Source organism: Giraffa tippelskirchi, chromosome 3 (assembly GCF_054371585.1).
Source record: "Giraffa tippelskirchi isolate mGirTip1 chromosome 3, T2T-mGirTip1v1.2.pri, whole genome shotgun sequence".
In the NCBI taxonomy this organism is placed as follows: Eukaryota; Metazoa; Chordata; class Mammalia; order Artiodactyla; family Giraffidae; genus Giraffa; species Giraffa tippelskirchi.
Window position 1 is genome coordinate 83,466,619 of NC_137277.1, and position 27,602 is coordinate 83,494,220.

At 38.9% G+C, this 27,602-nt stretch overlaps 1 protein-coding gene across 41 annotated transcripts in view; it reads left to right on the plus strand.

Moving 5' to 3' along the window:
- LOC145543551 (uncharacterized) overlaps nt 1-27,602 on the plus strand; it is a 570,959-nt gene that overhangs the window by 173,615 nt on the left and 369,742 nt on the right. For 27 of the 41 annotated variants that reach the window (XR_014080849.1, XR_014080843.1, XR_014080817.1 and 24 more), the window contains one exon: nt 10,625-10,703. Coding sequence is in view for 3 of the 41 variants with exons in the window: in XM_081585372.1 (XP_081441498.1) it covers nt 10,625-10,703 (79 nt within the window). In the remaining 38 variants the exon portion in view is untranslated. Of the gene's footprint in view, nt 1-7,507; nt 7,575-10,624; nt 14,088-27,602 lie in introns of those variants that run through there. The other 14 variants (XR_014080833.1, XR_014080824.1, XR_014080848.1 and 11 more) reach the window with 3 other exon arrangements.

Sequence of the window (27,602 nt, forward strand, 5' to 3'; positions counted from 1 at the left end):
ACACACAAGTTCCCTCCTGGTTCCTAAAATTGTATATCCCATGTGTCGTGCAAACTCAATACAATAAAAATCCCACATTTTTCTCTGAGAAAGATCTTGTTAAGAGAATTAAAAGACAAGTTAAAGAGTGGATAAAGGTATTTGCAAATCACATGTAACAAAGGACAAGTATCCAGAATATATTTTTAAAACTGTCAAAACTCAAATAAAAAATATAATTAGAAAATGAGCAAAAAATATGAAGAGACATGTAACCAAAATGACATCTAAGTACATGAAAAGATGTTCAACATCATCAGTTGTTAGGGAAATGCAAGTGAAAACCACAATGTAATATTACTACATACCTATCAGAATGGCTAAAATAAGAAATTTGACACCACCAAATGCTGGTGAAAATGAGGAGAAACTGGATCACTCATACATTGCTGAAGTGACTATAAAGTGGGTACAGGCACTTTGAAAAATAGCTTGACAGTTTCTCAAAATACTAAACGTGAAACTACCATGTAACCAGCAATTGTACTCTTGAGCATTTATCTCAAAGAGATGAAGACTGTGTCCATACAAGAACTTCTGTTTTAATGTTATAGCAGTTGTATTTACAATAGTTAAACATTGGAAGCTACCCAGATGTCCTTCAGTGGCTGAATGTTAAACAAACTGTAGTACATTTGTGCCGTGGAATACTACTCAGTGATAAAAAGGAACACGTATTAATATAGAATAATTTGGGTGAATCTCCAGGGAATTATGCAGAGTGAAAAAAGCCAATCCAAAAAGGTTATATACTATATTATTCCATTTACATAACATTCTTTTCTTTTTACATAACCTTCTTGAAATGACAGAATTATAAAATGGAGAACAGACTAGGGACTACTGGGGGTTAAGAAGAGGGTGTAGGTAGGTGGGAGGTGGGTTTGGCTCTAAAACGCAACATTTGGAATCATGATGATAGAAGTGTTCTCTGTCTGACTGCAGTGTCAGTATCCTGATTATGATGTTGTATAAAGTTTTGCAAGATGTTACCTTTTTACATGGGATCTCTCTATATTATTTTTATAACTTCATGTGAATCTATAATTATGTTAAAATATAATTTTAAAAACCCGGCTAAAATCAGGTTTTAAAATAATTTTATTTAATACTTTCAAGATACTAATACATATAAAATTAATTTGGGTTGTGTTAATATTAACATGGCTAAACATTTTGAATTTTGATAGAGGAAGATTCCTTTGACCCATTTAACTTACTATAATATGTCATCTGTGCATGCATGTGGGTGCTCAGTCATGTCCAACTCTTTGTGACCCTATGGACTACAGCCTGCTTGGCTCCTGTGTCCATGGGATTCTCCAGGCAGAATAGTGGAGTGGGTTCCCATTTATTCCTCCAAGGGATCTTCCTGATGCAGGGATTGAACCTGTATCTCTTGCATCTCTTGCATTACAGGTAGATTCTTTACCGCTTGAGCCATCGGGGAAGCCCTACTGTGTCATAAGTTTCTGAATATGTTGGGTGTTTGGGCTTTTTTTTTTTTTAATTTTTGGCTTTGTTTCTTTTGAGTAACCATATCTTTAAAAACCTAGAGAAATATTTTAAAGTATAATGCAACATTTGGGAAAGAATTATGCTTCTTTAGCAATTCAAATTATATTTGGCCTCTATCTGTCCTAAATTAAATCTGTGTTAAAGAATTAGGGGAAATTCGCTTATGACTTGGAAAATGCTAAGTTCAGATAATTGTACTCTTGGCCACAATAAATCTAACTTTTTAACAGTATACTTTGTTCTTGGAAACAAAATATAGAAAACTACCCTTTCATACCCTTGCTCTGTCATGAATGGGGTTACACTGTGAGTAAATAATATCCCCTGTGTACACATTTTGTAACATAAGGTGCTTTATTCATGGAGGCCCCAAGGTTTTGTTTTTGACATTTGTTAGTTCAAGTTAAGTAATCAATGAGAACAGGACTAAATTCCAACTTTGTTTCACTTGAGCTCCTGTTAGGCCAGAAGGTGGGCTGGAAGAGTATTGGCCTTGGGGTCACAGGGTTTGGGCTCAATTCTACCTCTCTCGTTTATGAGCTTTATGACATTGGGAAAGTCACGTGAACTACCTGAGCTTAGAAGTTTTCATTTGTAACAAAAGCAAAATTATATCTTCTACCTAGGATGATGAGAAGTAGAGAGAAAATACATATAAATATACCTGTTCATATTATGAGCTCAGTAACTGACCACTCTTACTATTACTGTTATTTGGGATTGGTACATGCTATGCTATGTTTCTGTTTATCTTTGATTTATCCTCCAAGCTGGATTGTGAGGGTAGATACATGTCTACTAGACATGCCACCAAACCACCTTTATAACCTCACATCTCTCCGGATAATGTCTTGAACTCAATAGGGGCTAAGTAAAAATATTAGTTAATAATGAAGATGATGCTGTATGTGGAACAACTGAAGACATTAAGTCATGTTGAAGTTCCCTTAACACATCTGTGCACAAGTTTCAGTGCACTGGAATGAACCAAGGAGCTTGGTAAAACAAATCTCTGTTGTCCACCTCCTATCTGGGGGAATCTGATACAGCAGGCCTAGGAATCTGTATTTTGAAAGTTCCTTGGGTAATTATGATGCAGGTGGTCCATGTACTGATTGCATTTAGAGAAACCATGTTTTAGCAGGTAACCTATGTCATGCTGACTGTTAAATTGTAAAGAGATGCCCATATATTACATAAAGTAGGAATTGATGATCGTTGAAGTGAAAATTTGTTCTGTGGGGTCATTCAAAAAATCCACTTTATCACTGAGGTGCCAGGCACATATTATAAAACTAATCAAAACTTACTTTTCAGAAGTTAATTAACATGTTTTATGTCCTAGTTCTCTAAGCCAAAACTATATATGTACATGCTGTCTTTTTGGCTCCAGCTTGCCTAGTGAAGAGAAAATAGAAATGAAATAAAAAGCCCGCTGGGCATTAGGCTGCAAATACACTTTTCCTGCAGCAAAGCATTAATTTATAAAGATAACTGCAATGCATTATGCATACAGTCCATCCTCATTTGGCCCCCAAACTGGCTCATAGTTGAACATTTCCTTTCTCTAGCTGCTGCTATTTAGGACAAAGGCTTGGAACTAGTAACAAAATGATTGTACTTCCTAGGAGCGCTTCCTTTAGTATTGAGAAGACTTGATACAAAAATGAGAACTGGTGGCAAGTGTTATGTATTCCTGTATTCTTTCCATCGTACAGACATAGGGACCATTTAGAGACAGAAAAATAAAAGTGACTTTGTTCTTCATGAGAACAAGTAATACAAAAAAGAGCTGTTATTTCATTTTGGTGTTTATCCAAAGACTTCAAAATACTGATTAAGAATAATGCCCATTTTCAGATGGATAATGTGAAAAAAGGAGGAATATTTTCTTGTTAGGCTATAAAACAGAAAGTAATCATTTTGATGTCTTGTTTTCCATCCTTACATTATTTACAAAACTACTTCTATTAATATATAAATTATCCAAAATAAAGAATAGAATCAGTTTACTAAGAAATAACAGTTCTGTAGAAGCTACTAGTATACTATATATATTGTGGAACTCAATGAAAATCCAAGTCCTTGACCGTAGCATGGGTTCTATAGTGAAAGATGGATGTAACTGGCCCCTCTTGCATGCCATCTCAAACATTTCCCATTCCCGAGAATATGAACAAAAAAATGGACTTTGGAAAAAAATACTTTTTCAGATCTCAATTCTACTCCAACTCTGCAATAATTACAGTAATTACAAAGACAAAGGGTAAAAGTCACAAAGTGCTGGCTGGGACATTCCAGAGCAGGAGAAAGCTTGGCGCCATTTTTATAGTTATGCCTGTTAAGATTTAATAGATGGAAAGTTTCATTAGTGAGCTGTGCTGCAATTAACTTCAAGGAGGTTCCAGACTACTGTATGTTGCTGTTACAACAGAAAACTGTTTAGATTTCCGTCTTGAAAGAGTGTGTTGGATTTTCAACACTTCAATCACAAAAAAAAAAAAAAAGTTGTAAGAAGCATGATTTTAAAAAATATAATGTAGAGGCTAATTTTCCCTTGTCATAGAAAACATGGTAATAACAGACTTTTATTCTTCATTGGACATGGTAGTTGTTGACTATCTGGGAGTGAGTCATTTTGGAATTGTATTATTATTGGTATTAATTATTATAGACAGAACAAAGGTACAAAAATCTTTGTACTTCTTTTTTCTCTCTCTCCTCCTAGCTCATAAAAATCATGTCCCACTGGGATTGTGGCAAATTTGGAAACTGTTATTTCTTGAAATCAAAGATTTTCCTGAATCATGTACTCCACCTTTACTATAAAATTCTTGCTCTCACTTTTGACAAGTTGTCACATCTCAGAGAATCAAGACTGGAATCCAATGACTTGCTTTTCTCCAGTGGCTGGTCAGATTCCAGTATACTTTTGGAGCTTGGAGTCTAGACTTTAGAGAAAAGCGTCCATAGGCAGGACTTTGCAAACTCCTCTCTAGAGGTTACACTGGTGCTCCCCTTTATAGTATAAGCAAACCTTTGAAGGTCTTTCAAGATTATTCCTCATGGAAATTAGTGCCGTGCTCTGGGTTTTGTGTCCTTCAGAAGACTTTCTCTATCTAGCATGTGATTTGATTTTTCTATCCTACTATGACATGGCTAAACTGTTATGGTCCTTACTGTTATATTTTATTGTATTAAACAGCAGACTGCTTCGGGTCTTTTAATGACTTAAAGAATGAGACCTGCATTTTATGACTTTTAAAACCTGTCTTAATACTCTTTCTTTCAGTTACAGTCCACCCACCCCCTTCCATTCTACATGTGTTTCCATTAATAGGCTGCAGATTTTTTAGGTGTGGTAAGCATGTAACCATGATATGCACTTTTAGAGACATGTTAGCTTTTTCAGACACAAGAACGCAGTTTGATGTCTGGTAACAGTAACTTAGTTTGACAAGAAGTTATGGAGTACCTAAAAGCCTAGAATTTTACATGGAACTATCTCACGGACAGTGCTTGCTGCTGTCCCAGCAGCACAAATGCATCAATTTTTTCTACCTAAGTGTGGAGTCTAGAATGGGTGACATACTATTTTACCTAGCATCATGTGGTAGGTAAACAATGTTGCTGAATTATGGGTGGTTGGAAGACTGTGGTCTGTCTATTGGACTAAATTTCTCCCTGAACTTGGTGTGTCCCCCAAATTCTACCTCCTCCTCAGTAGATGATCCTTCATAAAGTTCTAGACCCTTCTTATTTTCCTTGTCTTCTTTAATTCACCAAACCTGGCCAAGCCATGTCTCAGAACATGACAAGCATGTGAAGAACGGCAGGAAGCTGTGCTCAGAGATCCCACAGTCCCCCAGGAGCTTCCACGCTGGGGTACAGGTCAGGGCACAGGGCCCCATCAGCCCTTTCCACACACCACAGTTTTCTGCACTTTGATGCCTTTTGATGTAGGCTCTGTTTTGGGGGGGAAATCTTTCTTGGTTTAGTTCTGGGAAAATCATTAATACTTGGGTTAAGGCTGGGTCAGAGTTTAAGAGATCAGTATGTTTGTTTGGGGTTTATATATTTATGGTCGGTTTTAGTTTCTGGTCTTAAACACCAGCAACAAATTCTTGGGGTTTGTGAAGCGTTGCGTCACTTTCTTTCTGTCTTCTTGTGACATGGTGTTTGGATAATGCAGTTAGAAATCAGAGTGGGAATTAAAGTCTCTTTGTCACAACTGAGTGAGTTCTGACCTCAGGTGTAGTATCTTGCGTTGTGTTATATATTTTTTAACCTCTCTGTTAATCAACATGTTTGTTTATCAGTTTTCTCACAGGAGGGTAGTTAGAATTAATTAATCTTTAAAATACAGGTAGGCAGTATAACATTATTAGAAATGGCTTGTGTACGTCAAATGGATCACTACATTTTGCATATTTAACCATCTTTATTGGTCTGCATTCTCATTTGAAGAAACATTTAACTTTTTATAAGCAAGGACCATATAATGTACAATACTACTAAGCCTAATATTCAAGAATGTTTTCATACATGTCTTAGTATTAATTAGGGAGCAGTTCTTGTTTGACATGTTTACTTTTAATTCTTAATAGGTTTCCAAGTAGGGTAATGCAGTAAGTACCCAGAAAAAGTAACAATTATCTAGTCTAAAGAGCTTTGGATTTCACCGTAAAATTAAAATTGTGTGGAAATTGTGTTTTCATTCTACTCATATTAACCTTTTCTTATCCATATTAGCTAAAGGTTAACTTGTTCTTGCCATTTTTACGAAGTGAGAAGCAGGAACTTTGTCTTTTTATGAAAGGAAGCAAAGGAGTGCCAAGCATTCATTAGAGATTGAAATTAGAAGTGACTGTGAGATTAAGTTATCATGTAGCTTTATTGCACAAACCCAATTTGGACTTTTGTAAGTGCTGATATCAGGAAGAGTGAGCATAATTGCATATATGAAATTGGTGTTCATTTTACCCTGTCTGATGCCAACGCCTGTTGGGAGACAGGGCTCTGTGACTTTCTGGGAGGGAATTGCATCTCATAGGTGGCTGTCACTGCCCCCAAACAGCAGAGTTGAGGAAATCTGTTTTAAGTATAGCTGAGAGACCAACAGAGAGATTTCCTGTTTTTTTTTTTCTCTTTTGTCTTCCTGGCTTCACTACTGTGTTCTCAAGTAGCTAACATGTTTCTCTTCCTCTCACAATTGAAAAATACAGCCAAAGGAAATATTATTAGTATCTTCACAAAATGGCAGAGTGCAAAAGATTGTTCGGTTTCCAGATCTCATTTCATTAAGTACTCAGAAAGGGAGACCCTGAGAGGGGTGAGTAGCTGGGTATCTGGATAGGAGAGTCATCTCCAGTAATTGCAGAGCATTCAATAATGGTAAATTCTCTCAAGAATATGAGGAAACAAAAATGGGAAATAATTCCTGTTTATTAGATTTTTTAAAAGTTGATTGGAAACATTTTTAACCTCCCTAAAAAGGATAGGAGAACTTCAGTCTTTTAAAACACTACTTTCCAGTCAGTGGGGTGAACCTAGAATTTGTCCCATAATTTCTAAATGAGTGAACAGAAATAAGAAAGGTATTATACTATTTTATGCTGAATTAACCTCACTATATACTGCTAAAGATCTATCTCTGGAGACACATCATAAAAACTAAGCACTTTTACCACCATGGATGTATTAAAAAGTATTTCATATTTTACTATTAGGGTGTAAAATTACTAATCAAGGGTGGGAAATGACCAAGAGAAAATAGGAGAAAAAGAGAGTAATTGAAGCATGCTGAAATATTACCAAGCTTTCGTTGAATATATTTTCCCCTCATCTTTTCAGGGCCAGCACCTTTTAAATAAAAGACAATCTGTTTAGAATATTAGAAGACCATAATAAATAACTGTTGCAAATGAATGAATTCTATTTTGTCTAGCAGAATCATCAAGGCAGAAGAGCTTCTCTGAATGTATCACTGATTTCAATGAAAGCAAAACTTCTTTTAGGTATGGACCCCTCTGATATTGCAAAATTGCTTCCCCTCATGCTAATACATACAATACTGCTCCAGCATTAAAGAAATTATTATGTTGGTTCTAGAAGGAGGGTGTTGACTTGATGTCTGATTTTTAGTAAATCCCCTCAAAATTAGTTTTTGAATAAAAGAACAGGTATAGTCATATATTTGGAGAACATTCCACAGGTCTTCATCACCCTTCAATATATCCTTAGAATGTACCTCAAGATCCACCCTCCTCAGAGAGAGAGCTGGAAGTCAAGACGCTTGCATTGCATTTTGAGTTCCATCATGCTGGATCTTAGATAGGCTTATGAGACCCTCTAATCTTTTTTTCTTCTCTCCTTCTTTCATTCTTTTCCTCTACATGCCAAGAAAGCATTGGGAGATTTAGGTTGAGAAGGTTGGGCCCTTTCCTTCTCATGAAAGGCAGTATAGGCTCTGGAGTCAGACTACACATGTTCACATCTCAGTTCCATCACTTATAACTCCTTAGTTTTCTTGGCTGTAAAGTGGGAATAGTAATGTTTTCTATAGTGGAGGGATTAAATAAATTAATATGTGTTAAGGATTCAGAATAGTGCCTGAAAAGGAATGCTATTAGTGTTATTATTATTATATGATTGCTACTGTCTTTCAAGTGTTAATGCAAAGGCTGCATTCTCTGAGCTTTCCTAGTTCTCCTAGGCAGGGTGTTGTACTTTGTGCATAATCCTAGTAGAGCAATTTGTTTCTTAACAGTTTGTTTCCATGTGTATTTCCTCAGTAGACAATAAATCCTTTGAAGTAGGAATCGGAGGATGGTGTTTTATTGATGTATTCCTTATACTAGCACTGTTTCTAGGCATTCAGGGGGCATCCAGTGTTTATGAATGAATGAATACACAGATGAATGAGTGAATGCATGTTTCATTTGTTGTCTCCCAATATCCATTCTCTACTTCTTTAGCAATAGAGCCTCCAGAATTTTGCAGGGCATATGGCTGTCCAGCTGGTGACCACGTTTCCCAGCCTCCCTTTCATCAAGGTGCAGCCATGTGATTACATTCTGGCCAATGGGATGTACATGGAAGCATGGTGTTCCATTTACTGGCGATGCTCTTAAAGAAAAAGAGACATGTCCTCTATTTTCCCTTTTCCTCCTACCAGTGGGTAGAATGTGGATGTGACATGACATCTGAAATGATTGTCTTCGAGCACAAGGTGAATGGCACTTGTTGAGGATGGCAAAGCAGCAAGATCTACTAATCCCTGTGTTCTTAATGATGCGGAGCTACTGTAGCAGCCCCAGACAGCTTGTTTTCAAATCTCTCTCTGTTTGGAGCACTGTCTTGGTGTTGATATTTATTTTTTTTGGTGGGAGGTAGGCCTTTGTTTTACCGGTTGAGTCTGGTTACTTCCCCTGGAGAAGGAAATGGCACCCTACCCCAGCATTCTTGCCTGGAGAATCCTATGGACAGAGGAGCCTGGTAGGCTACAGTCCATGGGGTTGCAAAGAGTCGGACACAACTGAGCAACTGAAGGACAACAACTGGTTACTTAAACACTGCCTATGGACCTACACTCACATAATCTCTGTCCTTTGATAGATAATTTTCTGATGCAGATAACATTGATAAAAATAGATAAGAATTTGATTATCATAGCTGATTAGAACTGAGCAAATGTGTGAATTAATATAGCAACAAAGGCTTGGTTTTTAACTGTTTGAAAAAAGCATTTAAACCTTATTGTCATTCTGTTCTCAGTCATCCGATGATTGTTCTAACTGGTGGTGGGGGAAGAGAGATGAAAGATTGCACAAAACTCTGGGTTATAGCATTGAGGGCAGGGAGCAGTACTTATTCTAGAAAGTGTTTCTATTCAAACCTCATTTGGATGGGCAGGAGGGACAGAATCTTCCCAGGAAATTCCCATCATCTCAACAAAATAAGCTTCTTCCCTACACAATACCCTGTGGGCAAGCCCTGTGCTTGCCTGGATAACAGAGTCAACAGAGAAAGTGCAGCATCTCCTTTTAACTGCTCTTCTATTTGTCATGAACTCCTTTTTGGCTTTCTAAGCAAGTGCTACTGAACAGAATGCTGCTTGGGCCTCTGACTCAGAGATTCACACTTGGTATGCAGCTGTAAGGTGACCAGATTTTCAGTATGAGCAAAGACTTGCCAAGAGACTTACCAAGATGTGGTTCCACAGATTTTCATTGTAAAGGAAAACCATTCTGGGGGAAATTAAAACGTGTACTGGCAGCTTGATGCTCATTTTGAGAAAGTACAGAAAATAGTGATGAAACATGAATACACTGATACACAGATACAGTTTTAAAACTTATTGTTAAACATACAACATACATATTAAAAAGTGTCTAGAACATAAGTGTATTTATTTAAGTCTTATATACTCTTTGTACATAATTTTTAATTTTCAGGAACCGAATACATTCACACTTACCAGAACACAATCCAAGAATGTGCAGTAAACATTTTAAAAATCTGGAGCTACGTAGTAAAATGTGAGATACTGATAATAGTATTTCTCATGAATACCAAACGTTTTCTCCAGAGTTTCTATAGTTTTATATTTGTAAGTTGGAAATAGGAGGAACTCATATTTTAGATGCCTTAATTTTTTAGTTCAATTTTTAAACAGAAATATTTAAGAGGAATAATACAACTCTGTACATAGATAATGGGAATTCAGAACAATTTACCTCAGCCTCCTCAACAACCATTTCCTTGTCAGTTCCACATGCACTCTGTTTGCTTTCAGTGCTTCTCTCCTGCTTCAGGTAAGTTACACTTAAGCTCTCAAGGCCTCAGTTTTTACAACTGTAGATTGGGAACAGGTGTGCATGGGATTGTGCTGATCAAGTGAGACAATGTGTAGAAGGTGGTTCCTGTGACATTTGCAAATAGGAAGACATTAATGATGGTGTTTTATTATTATTATTATCAATGCCAATATCAACCGATGCTGGATTTGGGGAAGCTCCAGAAATAGCTACATAATTGTATTGAGCTATATAATATTCTTTCTCAGGTGGATGGGCTAGGCCTGAAGTGAGATCGCCAGATTTATGTCCTTTCCAGATGAAATGTGGAGCCTCTAGCAACAGGAGGTAAGAGATGTATGGTTTACACGTGGACTTCTGGTTATGACTGTTTTTAACTGATGAGTTATCATGTTGGAATTGCTGTAACTCTGAAGAGAAGATTTCCAAATGGTCTTCAAGGAATGTCATGTAACATTTATTAGAGTTACTCCAACAGGGACGCTTCCCACTTGCTTTGATTTAGAGATATTACTGCTGGTTAAAAGCCTTAGGTAAGGCCACACACAGTGGCTGGCGATTTGGATAATTAGAAGGAATGGCAGAGGCCTGTCTCTTTACAAGGAAGTTAGCAGTGACATGCAATTAAAGCAAATCATGGAGGGGCGGGTAGCTTTAAAAATTATAGTGGATCAGGTAAAATCAAACCATACTTACAGATTTCCCTTTTCCACAAAAGGTTTCTGCTTGCTTATTTTAAAAAGTTAGTCCAGAGATGACTTTGCTATTTTCATACAAGCAGAAACAAAAAGAACAATATAACTCACTCCATGGTAATTTTTCTCATAATTTTGTGGATTACAATGGCCAGTTGGTGAAGCTGTTTATCTATTGGGATCTTGTTGAAGCACGTGGACCTTGAGTATCATACATTTATTGAGGTGGTGTTTTCTGCTTGAAAAGATTCTTTCACATCTGTTGCTTATTATGATGCCCACAACTGCATGAAGGGAGGTAAGGAGTTGCTACGAAGTCCATTTCAAGCATAAAAAAATGGAAACTAAGCTCTGAGAAGGAATTTGCCACAGTCAGTTTATAGGAGAGGAAAGTAAAACACTGGTCGTGTGACACACAGAGCAGCACTCTCTCCAACATGTGGAACTGTCTTATGCAGCATAGATGTGCATACTTGCTTTCTGAGCTTTTCCAGGGTACTGGTTTCTTTCTTCTCCTGAGACATTGCAGTGGTCGTGAGTGCCTTAGAGAAGGTATTGGAAGCTCTAGACCTCGTCCTCAGAAAAAATGCACACATGTAAAAACTTCTGCACCTTCAGACCACCCCCTTCTAAAATCTATGTGAGCAACAGTACAAGATTTGTGGAAAATAATAGTCTAGGTTTGTGGGGGCACATGGCCTGAGAAGGGGAAAGAGTGAAGGAGAAGCCATTGTACCATGAAGGTTTGTTAGGCCCCAGTAGCACTGGGTGTCACTCAGTTCTCATCAGGTTGGTTCGAACCTCACAGCAACCTTCAAAGGTGAGTATTGTTGGACCCACTTTATAGATGAGGACACTATGAACAGTTTTCTGGAATTTGCAGCCAGAGACAGTTTTCACCATGGTGCTACAGAGCCTCTCAAAGCGCTAATGGTCTGTCAGCGGTGAGCCGTTTTCCTAACACCTAACAGGTTGGCCCATGCATGTGTGGGGTGGTATGGCTGGGAAGTGGGGAAAGGGGGGTCTAGAAGCCTTTCAGCACCAAGATTTCCTCGGGGAAATCCTTTTCTTGGGGGTGACAGGTGGGAACTGTTGCCAACAGTAGAAATGTGAAGTGTGAAGAAGTGTTGAGATGCGGGGATAGAGAAGAACAGGGCGGCATCCATAGGATGGTCTGTTTCTCCTGGGATGCGTGTTGGATGTCCAGCTGTTGTATTAATTTTTGTATATTCCATACTACATTCTTGCTAACTTGGCAAATGATTCACAAAGTTACTGTAATGGGGTGAATAAACTCGTGGGTAGAGCTGGGACTGGGAGAAAGGAAAAGGCAAATCCCTACAGTTGGGGTTTTCTGAGCCATAAATAATGGCCGTGTTGCCATTCCCAGCAATATGCTCCTGTCATTAATTAACTTTTATGGAAAGCTATGGTGTTCATGACTTCGGCCTCTCCCCACTCTTGATCTATGTGGTGTTATGTGGTGTAGACAGCAATGCTCACAGGTGGGATTTGTCTGACAGGGGAATCTGAATTAGCTGATGTGAAGTGCCCGCTAATATATGGCATGCCCCTGCCGAGGGTCAGTGCGAGGGGAGAAAGCGACCATGGCACCCTCCTTGTTCCTCCCGATTGCTTTCCCAGCACCTACGCGTGGATCAGAATATCCTGTTCTTTATTAGTTTACACTTTAAGTGTGGGTTATTGTTTTATTTTTTAGTGTGGTTAAAGAATGCTGAGCTGTCGCTCTTAAGATTCCGTGTGTGGTACTCTATGCTTGAGAGGTGAACCATAAAGGTGGAAAGCTTTCTAGAGACACAGGATCCCTCCCATCCATCAGAGCCAAACAAGGAGATTCCAGGCTAGACTTTTGAGATGGCCCATGCTGGTATTAACATCCTGCCAGAAAATTAACCCTCACCCCACTCCAGTACTCTTGCCTGGAAAATCCCACGGACAGAGGAGCCTGGTGGGCTGCAGTCCATGGGGTCGCTAAGAGTCGGACACGACTGAGCGACTTCACTTTCACTTTTCCCTTTCAATCACTGGAGAAGGAAATGGCAACCCACTCCAGTAGTCTTGCCTGGAGAATCCCAGGGATGGCGGAGCCTGGTGGGCTGCCGTCTATGGGGTCGCACAGAGTCGGACACGACTGAAGCGACTTAGTAGTAGCAGTTGACCTGAAGTCTTCCTGCTTGTTTTCCAGAATAGTTGTTTTTTTACATTAGCATACATCAGAATCATCTGGAGGGCTGGTTAAAACACAGATTGCCAGGCCTTGTCTCCATAGTTTCTTTTTTCCTCTAGCTTAATTGAGATGTTATTGACATACAACATACATAAGCTTAAGGTAAACAAGATGATAATTAGATCCATGTAATTATTGCAGAATGAGTACCACAGTAAGGTTAGTTAACACCTCCATCATCTTACATCATTATGATTTTTTGTTTGTTTGTGGTGATAACATTTAAGATTTACTCTCTTAACTTTCAAGTGCCTAATACAGTATTGGTAATTATAAGCACCATAATGTACATTAGAGCCCCAGATCTACTTATTACTCTTCTTGTTACTCTTATAGTTTGGAGTTTGTACTCTATAACCAACATCTCTATCTTTCCCCCACCTCCAGCCCCTGCTGACCACCATTTTACTGTATTTCTATCAGGTTGTCTTTTTATAGACTCCACATGTAAGTGAGAACATAGAGTACTTGCCTTTCTCTGCCTTATTTTTCTTAGTGTAATAAGTTTTATTCATGTTGTTTCAAAAGACAAGTTTTCTTTCTTCTTTATGACTGGATAATAGTCCATCTTGTGTGGTGTGTGTGAGTGTGTGTGTTTGCGTGTGTGTGTGTGTGCGTGTGTGCTGGCCCAAAAGTTAAGGCAGAGACATCTGTTTCTGAAAGTTAAGAATGTCAGAGAAAATGTAGGTGTGAGAAATTGGTAAAACAGAGAACATGGGGCCATATTCTGTAAGACTTTCTGATATGCTTTGAAAAAGAAAAAACAAACCAAGAGATCTATTTTGTATTAAATAGTGAGTCACCCCCAAAACATGCAGTTTAAAAAGGAGATAGAAATAGAAATCCTAAACTGAACATTGGAACTATTTGTATTTAGATGTAATTCCCAACGAGTATATGTAGAGTGGAGTTTTTTCCACAAAGAGCTTTGGAAATGAAGGGATGAAAAACATGTAAGTGAGGGAAAGCAGGATACAGTGTATAGTCCTGTATACGTGAGCTTTTTATTTGCAAAGATAGTACATGCCTGGGCTAGTTATGAAGCAAGTAATGTTTGTCATCCTGGGACCAAATGCCTCCTGTCTTCATCTTCATCCTACTCTGGCTCTCCATGGGCTCTTTACTCAGTGGCATGAACCATAACTTTCGATCTCCTGCTCAAGCTGTACTTCACCAGCAAAATAATTCCCAAGGAATAATTTACAAAAATTAATTGTTAGTATAGTGTAAAATTTATATCCTAAACTATGACCATCTCTAGAATAGCATTTCCCAAGCTGTTTCTTGGAACTATAAATAGGTGGTCTATAGAAAAGCATTTGTGATGTAACATCTATTTGCCTATTAAAGCATTGAGAAGTCTTGAACTTAAAAAAAAAAAACTATGTAGTTTTTATTAAATCATCCTTTTTCTTTATTTTCAATACTTTTCTATAATAAGCGTGTATTACTCTTATAATAAAATGTGAATCAAGTTATATTAGAATAAAAAAGAATAGAGTCTAAGCCACTAAGTGTAGCCTCCAATCTTCTTTCCTGTCTATCTGTTACAGACTGTGTCTCCCTCCAAATTCATATGTTGAAGTCCCAAACCATGATGTGATGGCATCTGGAGACTTTGGGAGGTCATTAAGTTTAGATGAGGTTATGAGCTTGGAGATCCCTTGATGGGATTGGTGTTATTCTAAGAAGAGGAAGAGAGGCAGAGCTTTTTCTTTCTCTGCTGTGTGAGGATATAGCAAGAAGGATGCCATCTACAAACCAGGGAGTGGGTCCTTACCAGATGTTAAAATCTGCCGGTACCCTGATCTTGGATCTCCCAACCTCCAAAACATGAGAAGTAGATATTTATGGTTTAACCACCCAATCTATAGATTTTGTTATAGCAGCTCAAACTAATTAAAACACTACCCTTCCCTCACTTCTGTGGAAGAGCTAAGGATGACACATGATGTCAGATTCTAAAACAACACATTCTTCATAAAATGGCCCTTTTCAAAGGATAACTGAATGTGAATAGTACATATGATTGTTGAATACTTCAAATAGTTGCCATATTGGAAATCTCCTTCATCCCAATTAAAGACATGAATCTACAAGGATTCATGTCTTGAGCACTTAATTGTTCAACCCAATTAGTCTAAAGTGAGTCAGTCAAATCCTGGGACATAAGAACCTACACTGTCAGGAGCAACACAGAATTGGGAAACTATATCCAACTTCACTCTTCTAAGCCCGAGCACAGGCACATGGTCATGGGCATCAGTGCTACATGTAGGCAGCAACTCAGCATGCAGGCTTTTCCTGAGAAAAGATATCTGCCCAAGTTGGGTTCATCACAGACTGTAAAGGCCTAAGCCCATATCATTTGGAAATCTCGATTTTACTCCTCAGAAGTGTTTAGTACTTCATTTAGAGTGTGGTTGTTCCATAAGTCACATTTTCCTTGAGGAGAGATCATATGATGTCCCTGGTATTTTTGAGGATAATCAAGGGTCAAACCGTGTCATGTGATATACCTTTGGGAAGAAACTGAAGTCTGTGTTAAAATTAGGTTAGAAAGCAATATATGTTTGACATTCTGGAAAGCAACTTTAGGCTGTTGAGTCCAATAGCGTAACACAGTTTTTCCAGTTGGCAATGAAGAAGCTCAATGAGGCTTATCTCTCTTTGATGGAAGTGAGATGTAATCCTGATTGGGTATCACTCAGGCCAGCAAAGTTGATTGGACTTCTGTCTCAAGTGGGCATTGACGTCATGATCGCACTTTGATCTTATGGATGGGTGCCACCTGCAGGCAACAATAGGCCATCTGGGCTTTCCTGAGCAGGAGTCTTTGGTCAAAACAAGTTCAAACTCAAGGAAATGTGGATACAGGAGTTACTGTGCTGACCTGTCCAGAAAGCCTGTGAATTAATGACTAGAATTGTTAATTTTGGTAAAATACTTTCTTACTGGAAAAAATTGACTTTTTCCTCAAGCAGTTTGGGAATTGAATTAAAAATTCAGTATTCTTAATTTTTAAGCAGTAAATTCATTAGTGTTAAGTTGCTAAATACCTCTTACCGAAAAGGAGAACAAGGAGATGAGAAGAGAATGAGAGCTGGATAGAGGCCCGTACCATTAGGAGTTGTACCTGTAAAAGGAAACATTGAGAACCACTGCAGGGCTCAGACCTCACACCTGGCTCACTGCAGGGATGGAATTTGTTACTCAGCAAAGGGTGAACTGGCTTCTCTGGTGGCTCAGATGATAAAGAATCTGCCTGCCATGCAGGAGACTTGGGTTTGATTCCTGGGTCAGGAATATCCCCTGAGAAAGGAATGGCAACCCACTCCAGGATTGTTGCCTGGAGAGTTCCATGGACAGAGGACGCTGGTAGGCTACAGCCCATGGGGTTGCAAAGAGTCAAACATGACTGAGCGACTAACACTTTCACTTTCAGAGTATGCACTAGGCTCTCCCATGTGGTGGTGCCTGAAGCATGTCTCAGTGGAGTGCACGCTCTCCTTCCTCATGGCAAACTGTCCTAGTGAGGGGAAGCTCCAGTACTCATGCACAAGACATGTCATAGTAGTAATAATAGCACTTACTCACATTTACATTTATATGTCTGGTCTTCTCTTAATCTATTTCTCAGAAAGAAAACTCATACACTGTACTGTCTGGTTTAAAACCAGACACATGGCAACCCTATTTACTAAAACTTCACTGGCTGCCAGGCAATGTGCTATTTGCATTCATGCGTATTATGTGTATTACATCTTATTAAACCCTTGTAATAGTTCTGTGAGTAAAATAATTTATTCCCATTGGACAGATGAGGAAACTAGAGCTTGAAGAGGTTAAGTAACTTGCTAGACATTGTCCAAGGTAATGTCTTGGGATATCTAACTTCACAATTCTTTATGTTCCTTTGATATTTGATGCACTGAAATAATAGAAACTTTCTCTAAATTTGCCATCAAGCTTTTCCTTGATTGATCTGTGAGTATGGAACCTTCAAAATGGAATAGTATCCTTCAGATCTCAGAAAGCATAATGTCTTTGAAGTATTAGAAAAGTTTTGAAGAGTATCTTCAATGATCAACTGTTGATAAACTTTAGTGAGGCCAAATTTTGCACATGCACACACACATACACACACACACACACACACACACACAAATTCCCCCAACAAGCCATGAAAGAATTATTATAGCCTTTGATAGTGAGTGATGTCCCTGTGACATGGTCAGAAGTCACCTCAGGGTCTCAATATACCATTAAGTTTCAGGACCTGCCCAGCTGGGGTCACTTATTGGATACTGAGTGTCTAGTTTGATTAGATTTTCAGACTATTGTTCTTTTCAAAATTTTCAAGTGATTTGGCGCAATGGATAGAACCAAATGGACAGATATTGATGCCTCTTCCATCCTCCTAAGAAAACGCTCAGAAAAATCACATGACAGCTTTCAGATTATAGGCTCTTCTAATGGTATGAATGCTTTAGGCTGTGATTGCTAGAGGTATGAACCAGTTTCTTCCCAAGAGAATTTTCACTCCTCCTTCCCCTAATAGCTTGGCACTTTCTGTGAGGGAGTATTTCACAACAAAACTTCAGAACCATCTGTATATTTGTACAGACTTGATGAATATCTCTTGGTTTAAATCCAGAACAACAAAAATCACTTCTGAAATAATGTTGTAAAAAAAAATTTCTTTACCCACTTAGAATTGACTTATGGTTGCATCAGTATAGCCATTTCTATTTCTGAATTAGCCAGCGCATTTCCCCTTGACCTTCCGAAAATGATACAAGTTCTAGATTTTACTGTCATAATGCCAGGTGGTGGGTATTATTCCTCAACTTCATTTTAAAAAGTGTGAAGCGTGTATGACCTGTCCTCCTTTAAAGTCTGCACTCAAGACTGATGAATTCGTAAGCAGAGTACTTCTGAAATCTTTGACAGTGTGAGCAGAAGTTGGTTTCTTTGCAGTGATATCCAGGATTTCTGGAGATGAATGTTTCCTTTCAATAAGAGGCGGAAGACCAATCTATTAGAAGCTGCCCCTTGGTTTCTGAGGCATGTAGAACTACAGCAGGGTACTTTATTGGGCCATTAGAAATGTGACATTTGAATTGGTTAAGAGGTTCCAAAACCCCCTAAATTTGAAGATTGAGACAGGGCACAATTCTAGATAGTATAATGGCCTTACCAGTCTTTGGATTTTTTTCCATGAAATATAAGTCCCTTATCAATAATTGATAGGGTGGATGATAAGCCCTTTTCAAACAATCCGATGTGTTTATCAAATACCCTTTTCTTAAATGAACAAGAATAGTGAGAATCTTTAGAAGAACATATGTTTTGCCTCACAGATGATCAGAAACACAGTAGGAATGTGTTCAGAGTAACTTTATCTTACATGCTTCAAAATACTGTAAACCTCCCAGCATATGTAAATGGTGAGGACTCTTATTCACAAGGAATAGAGAACCTGCCTCAAACAAGCAAGAACACTGGAAAAGACTTACTAGGTCCCAGATCTGGGGATGCCTAAATCTGGAGCTTTGTGACTTCATTGACCTATATGATGTGCTTTACTTGCCCTCTCTCCCTGACTGTCATTCTAAATAGTAGCCTTACTGCTTTTCTCCTTCATTCCCAATGCTTCCCTCCTTCATGTAGAATTGTCTGGCTTATGTCATCCAGTTTAACAATTCCATAAAGGAGTAGAAAGGGCTTCTTTCTTGCAGAGTCTTATGTTAAACCCAAAAGAGGAATTCCATTATTCCTATAGTGTCCTATGTTCATCGCAAGCCCACTATTTCGGTGAATGGTTGAGGTGATAGTCCATACAATGTGAGGACATCAGAAAAGGACTCTTAAGATCCTGGGCCACTGACAACATTGTAGGAAGTATAGGGCATTAACAAATATGTGATTTGAGGCAACATGTGAAATTGAGATAAGAGAAGTCAAAATGATGGAAATCAGATTAACAGACTGTGACTGGAGCTTTTACACGAGGAGAAATACATCATCTGTTCATTGAAGAATGGATTATATTTCAGTGGTGAGAAATCAGGGGCAAGTGGAGAGTCATTCCAGAATAATGGAATGGTATAAAGAACCAAACAGTGACAGGAAAAAGGGAAAACTTAGGAGCTTGATGTGAAGAAATCTTTCTTTTTGTAAAGGAAGAAATGTGAGCTAAAGTCAATATGAAATACAGGTATCATATCATAGAGGACTTTGAGATCTATAGCTTTAACTTAAGTTGTTTCCACTTAAAATAAAAGGCTGTGTAGATCCAGTGATGATTTTAGAGAAATGAGAGGCAGGATCAAATCAGTCATTAGAGAGTTTCAAATGGCAGTTATAATGAGGAAGGACTGGATGGAGAATTTACTTAACACAGTTTCAAGACATGCAAGCTAACTACATCTGGGCACCCTGGCTGTGTGATTAGAAGGAATGGAATTGCTCTTCCTAAAGTTCTAAGTCTCTTCCACAGGGTTTTGGGTGTTAGCTATAAATTGCCAGTCAAGAGCAAATTCTGTTTGTATCACCTGGCCCCATATTCCCTCCTAAATCAGATTACATCTCCAAGCAGCAACTGGCCATTCCTTGTATGTCCCACCACCACTGCACATTCAATGCCACCTCTCTCATCATCTTTTTGTGACTGTATCATTTTCTCAGCAATTCAGGTATGGCCATTGCTGGGAACAGGTGACAACTCAAGTGTGTCACAGGGATATCCTTGAACACAAATACTTTTATGTGGGTAAAAATCAAATTAAAATGAGCATGGAAGACACACTGAGAGGAAGGCTTGGTTGCCAAGGAGCAGGGACAGCCCTGCCCTCTTTTGCAGGTAAATTGAGCTGGGTTGAAGTGAGCTGAAAGTCTAATTGCTATGGACAGACTGACAGACAGGAGCCCCATACCATTTTAAGCAGTGGCAGGTGTAGACTCTTTCTTCACCTCCAGCAGCCAAGTTTTGGAGACAAGCCCCTGTGTAGTAACACAGAGGTCCCCCAGAGGCTTCATCCAGGTCCAGGAAAATTACCAGTATGTATTTGAATACAGATCAGTGTTATAACCACGATCCCCAAATAATAATGACTTAAATCAGATGTAAGATCATTTTTCTCAGGCACTAATCTGATCATAAGCAGCCCAGAGCTGACATGGCAGGTCAGTGTCAGCAATACACATCTCCCTTCTCATGGTCTCATCATGTCCATGATCCTACCAACAGGAAGGGGAAGAGGGCCCCTACAAGAGTTCACTAGAAGTTGTACACATCACTTCTGGTCACACTCTAATGATCATAATGTAGTCATATGATCACACATAGCTCGAAGTACTTGGGCCATGTGCTCAGCTAATAGTAACAGCTGATGCTTACATAGTGCTTCCTGGAACCAAGCACTGTTCTAAGAGCTTTGCCCATATTGACATACAACAACCCCATGAAATAAGCACTAAAATTATTTCCATTTTGCAGATAAGGTCACTGAGGCACAAAGAGGTAGAATAACTCACCCAAGGTCATCAGATGGTGGTAAGTGATGGGGAGGGACATTCAAATCCTCACAGACTAGCTCCAAAATGTGTTATTTAAACCATTCTGCAATATTGCCTCTAAATTCAGGATTCTGTTAGTAAAAGAGAAAAGAGGGGATGAAAATTAGGAGGCACTCAGATATCACCACTTTAGCACCCCAGCATTCATGTTTGTCACACACAGCAATGGCTCCAAGCTTTGGGATCCTCTCCCTCACTGCTCTATTCTTTCCAGTTTTCTACACATTGCCATTCACAGCAGCCTATGCCTAGACCCTACCTCCTGCAGAGATGGCTGACACGATAACAGAAGTTATCATGTGGCTTCCAGTCACTCCACATTCTAGCCTATCCCCGGTACTTCCCCACCACATTAATCCTCCCCAAATGCCATTTTCTTCATGCCATGCCCCTCTTTAGAAGCAGGGATAAGCACTATTTATATCGACTTCTTCAAAATCTGGCCTTCAAGGCCTTCACTATTTGGTACCAAACATACATTCCAAACTTACAAATCCCTCCTCAGCTCCCACACAGATTCTCTCTACAGCTGTCAGACTGGTCTATTCATGCCATATGTATTCCTATAAACCTAGCTCTTTGGGTAGAAAATGAAGGGTCACTTATATACAGATAGGAATTTTTGCTCAAGTCCTTTGACCACTGAACATGGCTTTGCCTTGCCCCTGTTAGCTTGCCTGAAGTCTACCCATCCCAGCTTGCATCCTACCTGCCCAGTGGCTAACTCAGAGTTCTGCCCCGTGTGCCCTGAAGGAATATATGCTCAGTGGCTCGCCCACCAGCCCCTGGCCAAGAATGTTAGCCCTCTTTCTGTGTATAGTCTTGCACTTCATAAGACAGAGGCCAGGTTTTGTCCTGTTGTGAGTCCCCCATTTCAGTGAGGTGCTCAGTATACTTTGCTGATTGGCTAGGGGTTGATCCTAAGTATTAGCTTATTTAACAACTTTTAAGAATACCTGTAAGCAACATAACTTGGCAAATGATTTCCACTGGTGTTCTACATTAAGCAATAATATCACATTAAGTCTGCAGGATTGCCTAATGTTAAATGTAAAGGAAATAAGAATATGACATCTTTTCCTTTGCCATGGATGCTATTGCCCACCTTAAACAGTTAGAAAAAGTAGATATAGATTTCAAAGGGTGTCTAATCCTCAGACTCTTTCTTGTATTTTGTACAATAAGAAGTATTAAAGAGTTTTCCAGATATTTGTAGATAACCTTGAGCTGAAGTTGAACCCTTTCTAGCTCTTGAATTTTGAACATCAGCTATAGGACATGGGGAAGGAAGCCAATGGACATTAATGAAAGAGCTTTCTTTCAGAAAGGATGGAATCAAGTGCTTCTAGAGCAGAGAAGGAGGAATATACTTTCAAAGAGGTACTTCCAGAAACCTTGTTTGTGCTCTTGGCTCCAGAGTAAGAAGGAAGAAGTGGCGACAAGAATATATTTTAAAATCAGAGCGTTGTAAGCTTGTCTTAGACTTCTGAGCTTTCAGACTGTTTGTTCAGGAGGTGGTTTGCAAGGTTTTACAACTTTGCTAAAAACATTCGGTCTCTTCTTTAGATCCATTCAGCTGATATCATTTTTAGTGACTTCCGAGGCAGCATTGTTGCTGAGAATTGATACAGCAATGAATCTTTACTAGCACCTATCAAAACTGGACTTTTGTATCTCACATTTTACTTTGACTACATTTTTTTCTTTTCGAAATTCCTTAGAAACCAGCTTTGTCTTGTCAATTGAATAACAAGCATGGAATTTATATAATCACAGCCTTGCCATAGTACAGCTGATTTGCATCTTCTGGTTAAATGCAAATTGTCCATCCTTAAGTTCAAGGCATTTGCCTCTCTCTAAATGAACAGCACTAAAGTGACTTGTAGACATGACTGTTTGTTTAGCTTGGCTTCTCTCTTTGATCTCATGTTAACATACCTTAATGGCAGGTAATGATTGATAATAGAGTATTGTAAAGTTCAGGTAATAAATACTGCTTAACTCATAATAATGCTGAATAATGTACTTTTTATGACTTGGTTTGATGGAAAATTTCCTTGTCAGCTTGGTCTAATTGTCCAAACAAAACCACCCATTACTTGAAGAAATACATGTCCACCTTAGACACATTAATTAGGGTCATGGCTGGGCTGCACAAAGGAATATAGTAACACTTTAGTTATCTTTAAATGTAATCTTTGGACAGTCTTACTAATGCTAGACTCAGGTTTAATGAGAGCTTTTGTTTACACTTGCCCTTTGAGGCTCATGGGCCTGCATTGGAATCTATGGTGATGGCTGTGGATCACATGTATACACACCAGGGTCTCTCCTTTGAGGCTTCCAGAAGTCACCAATTCTAGTGGTTTGGACATCAAAAGTCACAATACTAAGTTTTCTTTGGCATGGAGGGCAGGGGTATTTGTATGAAGAGAAAAGGAAAATCTTTTAAATTTTTTATTGCTTAATATTTGAAGACATACTGCATTGAGATTAAAGTAAAAAGGGGATTTGGTGTGTTGGTATGGACAAGTTTGGGGGCTGTACATAAAAGTGCCGGGTAAAGAACTGTTTGTCCAAACATGGTATTTCCATGATGCTTCATTGACTTTGAAGTCCCAGGATAGTCCAGAGAATACGGTACAATAGAAATTAAGGAGAGGACCATGTGGGTTTTTAACAAAACAACACATGTAACACCCGAGGTTTGACTGTATTTCCATAATGAATCTAAAAACAGTGCTCTGAAAAAGAATGCTTGGTTTTAAAGTTGGAGTGATTCAATTCATGATTCCAAATGAGTGAAATGCTAGTATATTCAACTCAGAGGCTAGTTTTGCTGCATATTATTGAAAAAAGTATAATTTTTCAGACTTGAGCCAAAATGTTATCTCCTTGATGATAGTTTCATGTCTCATTTAATACCTAAATTCTAAGAAAACCTACAATGGGAAAAATTTTGTTCTCACTTTGTTGTAATCACATCATTTTCCTTCCTGATAACTCTCTATAAATGACTTGTTATTCAGGTATTATACATTTGTAGTTTTTACTGTTGTTCAGTACCTAGAATGGCTCATTTTGATGCATAATATTATTCACTTCACACATGTTACTTGCTCTCTACCTTAATCTTATTTTTTTTAAGAGCAGGATATTTCAGATTGGCTTTAAAAATAAACAAAATCTTACAGTCCTTAACAATTTTGCCCTTTTATACTGATAATTTGTTTCATGTTCTACATTAGTCTATTTTTTGCTGACATTCGTGGATGATTATAGAGTCAAAAATTACATTTTTTAGAAATTTGGTTTGCTGGATGCATATATACAAAGTAGTATCTTGATGGGATTGATTTGCTTGTTCCGTTCCATTAAAAACATAAGTAGTTTTGGTCATTGTTAAGTAGGAGAATACATGCCTAAAACTTGCATGAGAAGTGAAGTTGCTCAGTCGTGTGTGACTCTTTGTGATTTGATGGACTGTAGCCTACCAGGCTCCTCTTTCCATGGAATTTTCCAGGCAAGAGTACTGGAGTAGGTTGCCATTTCTTTCTCCAGGGGATCTTCCCAACCGACGGATCAAACACAGGTATCCTGCATTGCAGGCAGACGCTTTACCCACTGAGCCACAGGGGAAGCCCAGGAACTCTCATAGCAGTTAATAAACCATGGCCTTCCGAAAATGTTCCAAGTTAAAAACTTCATGCATCAAATGTTAGGTACATAGCAAATGTCACTGTCAATCAACTGCTTTCCCTTTCCTGATGGATGTGTGCTAATGTTGGGTGAGGCTCACCAATTTCCATGTCTTGAAGTTTTTAAGAGAAGCTAATGTAGCAGGAATGGTCATTTGACCACTATATACTTGGATTGCATTTATCTTTTCTGATTTTTTATTCATTTAGATAAGAACCACGTCTTCAGAATCCTTAGTTTTATATACAATCTATTTCAAGGGGAATCCATTTCAGCTGTGTTTTAATGTCTTTAAATAGATATTTTTTAAGAGACCTGGAGACAGTACAAGTGCTCTCAGCCCTGGCTGCATGGCAGAGTTACCTGGGGATTTTTAAAATATTCGTATCCGAGGTCCACCTAAGAAAAGCTATATTAGAATCTTCAGGTTGGGACTTTATATGGGCTTTTTTTTAAACCTTCCCTAGTGTTTCTAAACATATGGATCATAAATTAGAAACACTCATCGTGTATAATCTTTCTAAAATCCAAGTCCAAGAGAGCCTCTGTGCAGAATTGAGTGGGACACTCATTAAGCACACTTTCCCAAGCCACCCTTGTCCAAGACCTACTGAAACAAAACTGCTGAAGAAAGCCTGGAAGCCAAATTTTTACATGAACTTCACACCAAAGTTGAAATTTACTATTGGGTTGCAAATTTACTACCAGTCTCAGGTCTCATGTAAAGAAAGTTAATTCTCACAACAACCCTTTTGCAATGGGTTCTAAGGCTACCTTTATACAGGTGAGAAAACTGAGGTCTTGGTTCTACTATGGAAACAGGATTTGAACCTGTGGGGTTGCCTTGACAGCCTGTGCACACAGCTGTTACTCCATAGCTCCACAGCCCCGAGATATAAGCACTGCTCCACGGTGATTACCTATGTCCAGCTCTATGGTAAGTAATGTGTTAATGAAGCACATCAAGTAAGGTGCAATGAATGGCAAAGTAGAGAAACTGGAGGATTAACTCTTGATTATTGGTGAGAGTTTCAGGAAAGGTATCATGAAAGGACTAGGCATCTGAGCTGACCCTCTAAGGATGGGGAGGACTCCTCCAGGCAGAGACTGTGCAAACACAGGCAGAAGAGTATGTGAGGTGCTCAGAGAATAGCAAGAATTTTCTATGGCCCTGTGTGGAGTTGTACTGGGTAAGACCCAAGCTTGGAAAAGCAGATTTGAGGCCTTGTGTGAAGGGATTGGATTCAGTTTACTTCTTACTTAATCTACCAATAAACTATTCAACCAATAAATTTGTTCATTCTAGTACTAGATGGTGGTTGGTGAGCAAAGGGGAAACTTTTTTTAGATGGACTCTTTAGTGGCTGGGAAACTCATATTCCAGTAGTCATTCATGAATACTTTAGAATGCTACTTATTTACTTTTGAATAGAAAATACATTAGCATTATATAAAATCCAGATGAACGAAAGGCTGTAAATGAAAAAATAAGTCTCCTAAGCACCCCTGACCACCAGCAACCCAGTTCCCCCTTCCAAAGGCAACCATTATTGTACAGTTAGTGAAGGCTTTGTCTTCTCTTCCTTTTTCCCTGTGCCATAATCACATGGTCACATGATCTGTGAAGTCGTAAACACTTCCAGTCCCATTAACTCACTGAGATTCAACCTGGTTATACATATGCAGCATTGTAAGAGTTAGTAACTCAGTCATGTACAACTCTTTGTGACCCTATGGACTGAGACCCACCAGGCTCCTCAGTCCATGGAATCCCCCAGGCAAGAATACTGGAGTGGGTTGCCATTCCCTTTACCAGGGGATCTTCCTGATAAGGGATTGAACCCAGGTCTGCTGCATTGCAAGCAGATTCTTTACTGTCTGAGCCACCAGGGAAACCCCCAATGATAGACATATGTATCCAAAGTTCTCATGGCTGTTCATCCAACAAACGGTACTGAATGCCTACTATGTGCCTACTTTTGAAGTCCTAGACTGGGGGTCAGGAAATCAGGAAGAGGTAATACTTGCCTTTAGGGATCACACAGAATAATAAGGTAAAGCATCAAAAAATAATGACAATGCACTCTGGGAAATGTGATAGCAATAAATGCATGGTTTTATGAGGCTAAGTGGCTTCTAACACCTAAACTCTTTTTAGTTCCTGCTGCCTCTTGGGGGAGAGGGATGCTGAGTCGCTAAAGACCTTGGCTAATGTCATCCTTAAGGTGAACTGTATCTTTCCAAACTCACCGTGTTTTCCATTTCTGCATAACTTGATCAAAATCACTCCTCCTTGTCATGTTCTCTTCCACATCTAGACATTTTCAGATGTATATTCTATAGTTTTTTGTTGTTGTTGTTAATTACTCAGTTTAGTCGCTCAGTCATATTCGACTCTTTGCAACCCCATGGACTGCAGCATGCCAGGCTTCCCTGTCCATCGCCAACTCCTTGAGCTTCCTCATACTCATGTCCATCAAGTCAATGATGCCATCCAACCATCTCGTCCTCTGTTATCCCCTCCTCTTCCTTCTTCAGTCTTTCCTAGCTTCAGGGTCTTTTCCAGTGAGTCAGTTCTTCACATCAGGTGGCCAAAGTATTGGAGTTTCAGCTTCAGCATCAGTCCTTCCAATGAAAATTCAGGACTGATTTCCTTTAGGATAGACTGGTTGGATCTCCTTGCAGTCCAAGGAACTCTCAAGAGTTTTCTCCAACACCACATTTCAAAAGCATCAATTCTTTGGCACTCAGCTTTCTTTATGGTCCAACTCTCACATCCATACAAGACTACTGGAAAAACCAGAACTTTGACTAGACGGACCTTTGTTGGCAAGGTAATGTCTCTGCTTTTTAATAGGCTCTCTACGTTTGTCATAGCTTTTCTTCCAAGGAGCAAGCGTCTTTTAATTTCATGGCTGCAGTCATCATCTGCAGTGATATTGGAGCCCAAAAAAATAAAGTCTGACACTGTTTCCATTGTTTCCCCATCTATTTGCCATGAAG